The sequence below is a fragment of the Ceratina calcarata genome, unplaced genomic scaffold, assembly GCF_001652005.2.
Source record: "Ceratina calcarata isolate Rehan_Ccalc_2016 unplaced genomic scaffold, ASM165200v1 scaffold328.2, whole genome shotgun sequence".
NCBI classification, from domain to species: domain Eukaryota; kingdom Metazoa; phylum Arthropoda; class Insecta; order Hymenoptera; family Apidae; genus Ceratina; species Ceratina calcarata.
In genome coordinates this window covers 509,894-520,654 of record NW_017155517.1, presented here as the reverse complement: position 1 = coordinate 520,654, position 10,761 = coordinate 509,894, and the positions used below count along the sequence as shown (strand labels likewise).

The 10,761-nt window shown below is 40.1% G+C and overlaps 1 protein-coding gene across 1 annotated transcript in view; it reads right to left on the bottom strand.

Moving 5' to 3' along the window:
- Positions 1-10,761, bottom strand: part of sm (heterogeneous nuclear ribonucleoprotein L) — a 152,197-nt gene that overhangs the window by 92,763 nt on the left and 48,673 nt on the right. Inside the window, exons 4-5 of the mRNA XM_018024300.1 lie at positions 2,785-2,870; positions 2,082-2,178 (exon numbers count right to left, since the gene is read on the bottom strand). Coding sequence (XP_017879789.1) covers positions 2,082-2,178; positions 2,785-2,870 — 183 coding nt within the window. The remainder of the gene's footprint in view (positions 1-2,081; positions 2,179-2,784; positions 2,871-10,761) is intronic.

Here is a 10,761-nt window from a genome sequence, read left to right as displayed (position 1 = left end):
TTGTTCATATTACTTGATAATAAAGAGCACATGCAGTTGAATAAGGGGATCGGAAGTATTTTCAAACCCTTCGTCCATTAAATGCTTAGCAAAAAATCTGAAAAAATTCTCGCGTACTTTAGAGATGACGATGCATATTAGAGAATTTTTATAAATTTTTCGCTGGGCATTTAATAAGGAGAACGCGTGGCAAAAAGATGAAAACCTATTAACCTCATAATTACACTCGTGGTCAAGATAGAGGACTGAGAACTGGTATGAAACGTTCTTTTGAATACTTTATCGAATGGACCAACGGGAGACTAATTTGATTCAAGGGTACTTTTCATCTCATCTGGCTACACTGTTTCACAATGGAAAACGTATGCAAGATTGATCAAAGCATCACATTAAAATATGAGTTTAAAAGCCACGAAATGGAAGATTGCAGAAATAAGTTCTTCCTTTCATGGTATGTCACGGTTTTTCAGTTGGTGCGATAACACATGTTGGGACGATTTCAACGATGTTCTACTGTAAGTTGTCTAGTTTTATGGTAGATCGTAAAAACATCAGGCCCCAAGGAACGATATCAACGAATATCCACGGCCAATTGCACTTTCTTTAACCAAGTTTATAATTCAAGTGAAACTTCAAAATTTAGTCCTCATGACTTTACAATCACCCTAAACTGACATTATTGATTTTGTTTCAATAAGTGTTATTCCATCAAGATTAAATAGGATTAAAACTCGATGTACAAAAAGATAAATCATATCAAATAACGTCTTCCATCTTTTTGTTTATAACATATCCTTCAGTAATTCGTTAAAATAGTTAGTATCGACCGATTTACGTGCTGCATTGAAAATTACTTCTCCTATTCCTGGCTATGGCAATCCATTAAGGATAGATGAATCGATTAATGACAAAGGAATAATTTCTAATGCAACTAAAAGAAGATGAGCTAAATAGCAATAGTGAATTGTTTGTACAGCAAGGAGCACGAAATACGTCAGGTATTCGATCAATTCGCGATTCAGCCAGCTTGAAACAAGATTTCACTCGTTAGGCGAGAACGAACAGCTTTCATGCTCGTGCCTCGGTTATATACGAATCACCCCTTTCTCCCTCGGTTTCAAACGACACGGAAGACCTCGTTGCCGCGGGCCTAACGTTAATGCGCGTGATTTTCTTTTCACTCCCTCTGGTGAGACCGAAGAGCTAGCTAGTGCTGCTGTTTGCTCTACGATGCTTTTCACGATACAGAAAGGGGTTGTCGAGGAAGAGAAACACAAAAAAAAAAAAAATACGTTGTACTCTAACGGAAAGTATATGTGATTACGCCAACAAAGGTAGGAAGTGAAAACGATGTTTCAAATAAAATAATTTCTAAATATACTGCATTATTATACTATATCATTATTTTCAAAGTTTTTCCTGTTTCAAAGGTCTTCAAACAAATTAATAAATTATTCACTTCATTAAATAACTAATGACTATTACTTATCCTTTTGACCAATTTGAAATTATCTCCATGAACTCGAAACCTGAACTACACAAAAGTGGAAAGAAGATTCTAAAAAAGGTGTGCACGCGTTTCTAAAGTCCATAGACGAGAATAGACGAGCAGAGAATATGTTCCATATACCAAAAAAGGTTCTCAGGCCGTAGGTATTTGTTAGATTTGCTAATTAAGCGTCGAATGAAATATTGAAAAGAATGTCGTCACCGTGTGCGGCGGCGCTTGTACGCGGGTAATTGGAATATGTAACGAACACGTAAAATGAATAAAACCGGTGAATTTCCTCGAGTTTTACCGTAGGTACCGTAAGTATACGCTTTTTCCAACGGTACGGTAAGGGAAACCCTGAATTTACACCGTTTCTATTATTTGCGGAGCCATTTCTCCGTCGAATTCTTTTTCATGAATATTAACGGTGAACCGGTTGGAGAGTCTTACTTTTTTTCATACATTATAAGCCGAGGACTCCCTGGCATACCGTAATAACCGACCTTCGAGGAAGAGCTTTTTCTCTCTTTGGAGTCGGGAACCGCCGACAATTAGGGGAAACAATCAATTCTCTTTCCTTTGCACTCACCTTGGCGAAGTCGATCTTCAGTGTGCAGCAGCCGGAGTATATGTCTGCTCCGTGAAGTGTCTCCTTCGCCCTCGTTGCCGATTCGACCGAGTCGAACGTGATTTTCGAAAGGGCTTAGTTAAGGATATATAAGTAGAAGTGTTTTAAGTAATCACGAATTTGTCGATTAAAGGGGATCTCTGAGATTATTCAATATAGTACATAATTTATGTTTCGTTAATGAGGAAGCAAATTCTGCTTTTGATAATGATCAAAAATATAGAAAAACAAAAAATCATTGAAACATGTAATTTTGTTTTAAACTTAAGTTAATTGAAAAAAAGATATTTTATATGAAACAGCCATAAGACGACCGATACGCTCATCCATTATACCATAATTTATTCGTCGAGGTTCGATCTAAACTACGAAAAGCTCACGATAACTGACACTGCAACCGTGTCACTGGCGAGTTTTGCTTATAAATCTTCATTGCGCCATAACGGCAGAACGTGACTGGCAAACTTTACCGTCGAGGGTCATTTAAAAAAAAAAAGGGAGGAAAAAATGTTACTGCGCGGAGATCCTCTTTCGGAGCTTTAAAGCCCCGTTTATCGCGCTTCGAGAAGCTCGAGGGGGCTCATACGTAAAATGCGATTTGAATCGAGCGGGTAGTGGGTGAGTATATGTATGTATGTATGTATGTATGTATTGTAAAGGATATTCGACCATCGCCTGAACGCCGTTCTTCTTGAAGATAACGATGCGTTGTACTTGCCCGCTGGGCGCACTGATAGTGTGCAATACTTCCTGTAACACAAAGTATAATGATACATTAGTAGATATTGCGATTTAACCCTTTCTATGTCAGACACGTGTCTAACAATAAACTTTCTCTGTATCGAGAACTCTGTCGCAGGTTCCCACTTTACAGGTAGAATTATATGCATCTATGTATAGATCATTATGTTATTACCGACTGAAGTCGGTTTTCGTATTGGAAAGGTAGACATGAAGAAAAGGTGAGATATTTCACTTCTCACTTTTTCGACAAGATATAGTAATTTGAATTTCATTATAACTTTTGGGATATAGTTTAGATGAAATATAAATCAAATTATTGGCTATTTATTATTTTTCAATATAAAGCTTCAGATAATAATAATTTTCACATAGAACTTTACACTATTTCGCAATAAATATAATTTCAGAAGTATGTCAGGTTTCAGGTCATACGTGACTTAATAAAATTCATACAGTCTGTACACTTTTAAAAATTGAACGTATTCATGGATGTATATAATCAGAATAAATTCCATCGTGTAAAATAATAGAAAGGAAAAGAATGTTGACGGCACACACACGTCACGTAAAATGCAGGCAGACGCGTGAAGTATTTCTCGCAATACATCTCAAATTCAAATCCAACATCTTTCGTGCACAGACACACGGACCTCTTACTCCACCGGCATGCGGAATAAGGCTTCGAAAAGGTTCGTTGGCCACTTTTGAACGTGTTTTCCAGCCAACCGCACGTCATATAAAGCGGTGAGTAAATTTATATCAGGTTCTATGTCAAGCTTTTTCTCGAGCCTGTATAACTTCCCATATTGTATTACCTTTACTTATTTATTACCTATTTTTAGTGAAACGGTATAACTTCCGCATGCATATGATGACAATTGAAAAGATTCAAATACTGGCGACATCAGATTTCTTGCCGAGTTAAAAATTGATATCAAATGGAAATCTGTGCTCTCTCCAAGTCAGGTAAAGTTAAAGATAGAAATCTTTATGGAATCGACCTAGATAAACTGAATGATAAGTTCAACGCTTATGGATGTTTACGAAAGATTTGATCAAGAGGTTTTAAAACATTTCGATTCTCGATAGCCGCGAAACACATAGTACCATTATAATATTGCGTTATTACTAATAATTATGAACCTGTTAAACTGTTTAAATGTTCGTGCATGTTAATATTCATAACACAGGGTTCATGATTAAAAGAGCAAGAAACATGGAAACCAGTTAAGCTTCTATCTACATTCGACCAACACTGAACTGCAATTTGATCTCAATTGGAATTCTCAAGACCTTGCTGATTCCTCAACCGCGTTACCATTCGTTTCGCAGCACAAACTCCATTTCATCATCATTGGAATACATCATTCGGTTAATGATACGTAGTACAAATATCAAGGTTTTGGTTAATTATCCGATGATTTATGAACGGGAGGGTAGAACGCATGTCTTCGACTTTCAAATATGAATTAAAGTTTTATCGAGGCGTTCTGGTTTCACCGGAAGCTTGAAAATAATGCGACGCGAAACACCCGGAAACTTATACCGCTAGTTCAGCGTAAAAACCGGGTCACTTTTTTCCATTCGCAACTACTTCATAAACTTTTTGTAGTTACGACAAGTTCGCCGACGTCACAAAGTATTTTGCATTAACCAGTTCTGAATTTCCACTTTTTCATTCAATGAAGATATATTGCACGATCAGACATCCTGATGCGCGAAGGAATCTAATTATTCCGATTGCATATGACTATAAAAACACGAAAACTTCCGCAATTTAATTTCAAATATGTTTAATGCAGGAATATTTTCTAACCTCTTTATCTTAGAAAAAGTTGTGAACATTAGAGCTCATTAGTTGCAAACATACATTTTACATAACTATCTTGTACAGTGAAGTAGCTTTACGATATTTGTCACACATTACCTCTGATTTGAATAGTATCAAGGATTCAAAGAGATGGAGACAACGATTATATTGTAAGAAGATTCACTATCTGAGATTTCCGATTGGTATGTAGGGAAGGAAATTGAAAGCACTTGAAGAAACCGCGTTCCTCCTACCGAAAGGTAACCGATAATTGAAGACGCTTTTGGGACCAGGTGGATGTTTACCTGTAGCTTCAACGCCGGTAAACTCCGGTACGAACAATGACGTAGCATGGCGTCTTGCCAAACTCACTTTTAAGCTGCAGCCTCTCTCGCTCCGAGGATGCCCTCGCATTCGGACGAGTCGCCAACCAACTCATGAATATCGTTCCACCCCTGTAAACGACGGGATCACGCATGGCCAATGGAATCCTTTTAACCGGAAAAGTATATCTTCCGGTCAGGTCGCACACTGTCGACAAACTCGGGATCCTCGTGTCATCAATTTCCTCCACGATCTATTTTTCTTCCACGTTTCACGAGATCCGAGTGAAACCAACGCTCATTCATTATTCGTGCCTTCCGCTGGATATCAACTACGACCGTCAACGAATAAAAAACTGTTAGATCCAATCGAAAAGAATCGTCTGTCTTCAGTCACGTATTAATCTTGTTGAGAAAGATTTGCAGCAAAAACATAATCGTTTAAAGAAATATGAATATCACTGATAAAAAAAAATACATAAAAAGCAGTGAGAAGTTTTTTTTTATTAGTTCTTCGCAACTCCTGTCGAGGAAAACGTTTACGAGTAATTGAAAAGGTAAATCATTTCCTTAACAAAGTTCGCGGTAAGAAGAAACAAACGGTGCGTAATGCACGATTCGATGAATCGGGGCAACGGTACAATGCTTGCTTCTGCTTGCACGCATTCTCGTGGCTTGGACTTAATTATCCGGCGTTTCCATCGCATCGAAGGCGCGAAGAAAGTAAAGCTCCTTTGTACGATCCATGGCTGGGATAGGAGATCTTTTGTTGCATCTCTGGCGTACAGCACAGTGTAAATTCAATACCGACCGCGTGAGTTCTTGCCTTCCCCGTTCTCTCGCGTACTGTCGATCTTTAACAAAGCCCGTCCCCGTTCTTCTCTCCCTTCGCCTTAAACGATACGGCCAAGGAGCGAATCGGGAATCGCGATAAGAATATATAGGTAATCCCTTCGACCGTTCTCTTTGTTCCGTGCTTCGTTGCCCGAGGTACGATATCGGAGTCGACAGAATATGCTAATGGAATCTGTGTCGTGGAATCGTTTAATAAAATCGTCCGGCGAAGAAAGAAAGGAGGAAGAGGGAGTGAGCGATAAAAGGGAAACGAGAAAAGTTCGATTCGTCGAGCAAGAGATGGATTGAAAGTCTGATAAAAAAAAAGAGGGACGGAAGAGTGAAAGAAAACGTTATCCGATGGGTAGACGGGTCAAAGAAACCGCGGCAGACTTTAATGAAAGCTCGCGCTTGTTTGAGTACCAGGCAAAATTAAGAAATACACGTATTCCTTTATTAGTAGTAAAAGACGACGAACTTGAGATTACTCCGCGAGAAGAAAATATACTTTAGGATTTCCTTTTCACCAACTAGTCCCGGAGATTGCTGGAGAGATGAAAGAGTTCGCGGTGATTACTAAGCCGAGGCGGATGTAACGTGTAAGTTTTTATTCGTGATGCAGGTGTAGGAGCACGAAACTCAATTTCAGACAGTTGCACTATCTCAGGCTAGTCTCCGCGACTCTGGATATAGTCGGGATTAAGTCTGACCATTTCGGATTGTGCCCGGATTAGGTAACCGCGACAAGGGGGTGGTAACCGGTCGGATTCCACGATTTCATCGAGTCTCGCCAAAATCGGTTCACTGCGAATTGTAAACTGTCTAAATTGAATCTTGCTCGTTCGAAGGTCGTTAAAACCTATTTATACGACTCCAAAATAGTCGACGTGATATATACGATCCGGTAACGATAAGGTCGAGATTCGGACAAGCTATCACCCAGCACGGTCAACATCAAAATCTGATCACTTGTTGTAATCCAAAAAATCACTTAATATTGATAAATTGCTAATTTCTACTAATAATTTTTGCTTCACGCATTGTGATTTAAAAAATAAATTTCTATGATAAATTTACATCTACAGACAGAAACTGTATCAATTACTGTATAACAATTGTCATAAAAAACGTAATATCAATTAGTATATGAATTATTATATCAATCTTCATATGAAACATATCAAATATTATATTAATCCTTACAATTATTATACGTATGAAATGTTGTATTAATTTTTAGTATGAAACTCGTGATCAACAGTGTAAGAAGCAAATGATTTAAGAGAAAGAAGTACTTTTACGTTGCTGTTTACTACGATTTTGTATCGCGTTGTTCTCTAGTGGTTATTGATCGAGTTTTATAAATGACCAAAGACTAATCGCGTTAAATCGTCGAGAGCACGGCTTGATGAATTAAATAAGATCTCAGGCTTTCCGATTGATTCCCCCCGGCAAACTTTTTCTATTATTAGGACTGGTGGGCTCTCCTTGATTCCCGGACCCCAGAATCTTCGCCCCTAATCCCATTCAAGCTTGACTGTGAGAGAGCGTGAAAAAGTGATGAAGCGTCACAATTACGAGATCAATTTGTTCCGACGGTCCGAGAAACGGTACGAAGATGCTCTGTCGAGCGCCGAGAATACCTGGAAACTACGTATTTCCCCCGAGTACAGTGTCCTACGATTCCGCATACATACATGCAAGCAACTGTGAAACGGAGCGCCGGAAGGAGCACCGAAGCTGGCTGGAAGCGATTTAATAAATGTGTGACACAAACTCGCGAGTCGAGGCGTCGAATTGAAAGGACAAATTGAAAGCCGACCAGATACGTTTACCTCCTTCGCACGGCACATTCACGTCCAAACGCTACATCGTTCATACGATTAAAACTGAAACCAAACAACTCTGGAGTGTATCGACTTTTTTCTGAGTCCATTATGTCCGCGCTTGCGGTATACAAATACGTTAGGTATAAAAGCTATTTAGAACGAGCGAACCTTTCAAGACGGATTTCTGTATTCTGGATATATTTCTCGAGGGAAATTACAACCGCGAAGTGAACGTGGAAATTTCTATCGACAAACGGTTCGCGAAACGAGTGCGTATATTTGTTCAGACGCTAAGAAGATTGCATAGATCCTTGAAATCCTTTTCATAATTGGCGAGAAACCTTCACCAGCAGCTGCAACAACTCCAGAGTCGATTAGAAACTGCGGTCGAATGGGCGTGCAACGGAGAAAAATGTTTCGAGTGATGTAGGGAGAAATAGTAAGGAGAAGCGAACAGAGTGAGTAACGATGCTCTCGGTTTTAGATATTCATTCACGTTGGGTTTGTCGCTGACCTATCTCATGGTTGCAAGTCGCTCTCACATTTCCTCCTGGCTTCTTTCTCGCCTCGATATAAATATCAGCGACAAATTATCCCGAGACGTCAAGACGTTCTTGATGTTCCCTTTCGAGAAAGACTCTCTGGATACACGACAACTATTAGGAGAGAAGCGAAACACCCGAAGACAATCTTGACGGAGCGTTCGCTCTTAAAAGCTGTCACGATAAAAATTTTATACCCCGTGAATTCTGTTTTATTGGTACTAAAAGTCGTTTCAAATAATCTCTGTTATAAAATATGAATTTCTTTAATGAGAATGATGATTATATTCCCACCGTGAGCAGAAATTTCTTAGTACGTGTATATTTAACGGGAACAGTACCCGTACATTAGATATGATTCCAGGACCAAACACAATCACGAGAAACATAATACTGGCGCACGATTTGAGAATGATCCCGGTAGGCAAGGGAAGGGAATTTCCCAATCGTATAAGTGTACTGTTTGATTAATAAAAAGCTCGGCTGGGTAGACCGGGAGCTCAGACAAATCTCTCTATTTTTCTTCCGAGCATACAGCGCGCGCTCTCCAGCTTTTAAGAAACCTCTTACAATGGCCGGCCTCAAGAATGCTGTAGGTAAGTAATCGGTGCTCGAGAGATCTTCAGCTTCGCGTTCCTCATTTCTATTCCGCGCCACGCGCGCTGCCACGAGTTTGACCTACCTCACGTACCAGTCACCTTCAGTCTCTCCCTTCGACTACTTTTCACGCCGTGACTGATATATAAACGCAACTGGTAGAAGAGGAGTGAGAGAGAGGAAGGCATCAAAGGGTACACGTATAGGCGTACACAGACATAGCTATGAAAACCGTGACAACTGGATCCCTCATAATTTCTATGAAGTCTTTAATCATCAAGCTTGCCATTCTGAAACTAGAGAGGATCGTACATCGTCTTGGCTACATGGAGAAGAAGAAGAAGAAGAAGAACTAGGCTAACGTAGATTCTTGGCACTATAGTTAACACTTGACGAATCGTCGTCGGTAGAATTTGTAATTGAATCTCTAACTTGGTATCAATTAAGTGGCTCTCAGTTAGAGTTCTTTGTTGCGCTGAAAGGACACAAGGTAGAAATCAAACAAACGAGAAACTGAATTCCTAACACTCGCACTCGGTCGAACATAAGGAGCAAAGAAAAAGAAGAAAGAGGGAATTCAACCGTGGCCCCACGATATTTATTAACGAGCCAGGAATTGTTTTCAGTCCAAGCACAAAGTGCTCTTTGATCTCATCGATCCGCGGGCAACGCGAGAACCCGAAATTCCGTGGGGAAAACAAAGAAGAAATTAAAGTGGTCGCGCGAAGAGCCCGCAAGAGTCGAGATATTTTTAACATGATATTTCCTTGCGACTCCCCGTTCGTTTCACAAAACTTCTTTTTCCCCGACTTTTTTTTTATGTCCCAAATCATGCAAATCCGATCGCGACTAACTTTTGCTTTTGAAAGAGAACCTGTGCGCGCGCAGACTCACCAAAAGCTGCGGTGGCGGCCTCTAATTCCCATGGAAACTTCCGCCGCTAAGACACGGTAATAGTGTGTGTGCAGGAAAATTCAAAAGCCGGCACCGGTATTATTTTCTCGGAAGAACGAAAACTGCGGTCGCTCGTGCGATTATCATTAAACGGAACAGCGGAGAGAACGTACAAAGGTGGAAACGAAATCGCGGTGGCGCAATCGGTTCAAGAAGAGATTCTTGGAATAAGAAAGGGACGAAGGAGGGGAAAATAGTCTTTTCTCTCAAGTTCCGTTCTAAAGAAATTGTGGCCTATGAATCGCAGTCACGATTTCTGTTAGCAAACAGCAGGAGGAATATTATAGTGATGAACATGAAATAAAAGGATGAATATAAATATAGAAGAATGGCATGTCTCAGGCAGTCTCTCAACTATTTCTACATAAATCACATTTTTTAGACTCCGGCAATTTATTACTTCTTTTCAATATTTTTCTAAACAGGAAACCAAAAACAACGAAATCGTCGCTGCGACTAATAAATTATTTATTCAATAATTTAAGTTCCGACCATTAAATCCGTCGGTTCTCTCGATCTCCACTTACTCGGAGTCCTAGCTCGTTTGACCCAGCTCGCGCATACGTCATTCGTTCCAAAAATGTACCAGAGAGAATGCGAGGACGGCAAGAAAAAGGAGAAAAAGCAAAGAGCCGTGTTCTTTACCGCGTTGCTCATTACCATTCAGGACGGGAGGCTAACACGTCGGCACTGTTTGACCCGTGCCTGCGCCAGCCACGCGAGCGCAGAATTTTCCCTTCATTGTCCCTCATCGCTACGGAACGACGTAACCAGCCAGACCTCTAACTTTTACAAGCACCCTAGACTGCTACCGAAACCGCTTTCCCACTAATTCCATCGAGACTCCTGCAGGGGCTCATTTGCTCGACTCAACAGCCAAGGCTGACCTTAATCGTCGCCTTATGTGTAGACGTGCGATAGGTGTTCGCGAAAAAGTAGATCATAACGATTGGTTACCGCTTTTCAATGGAAAGAAGAAATTTTTAGTCAATTCCCACGACATGGTCG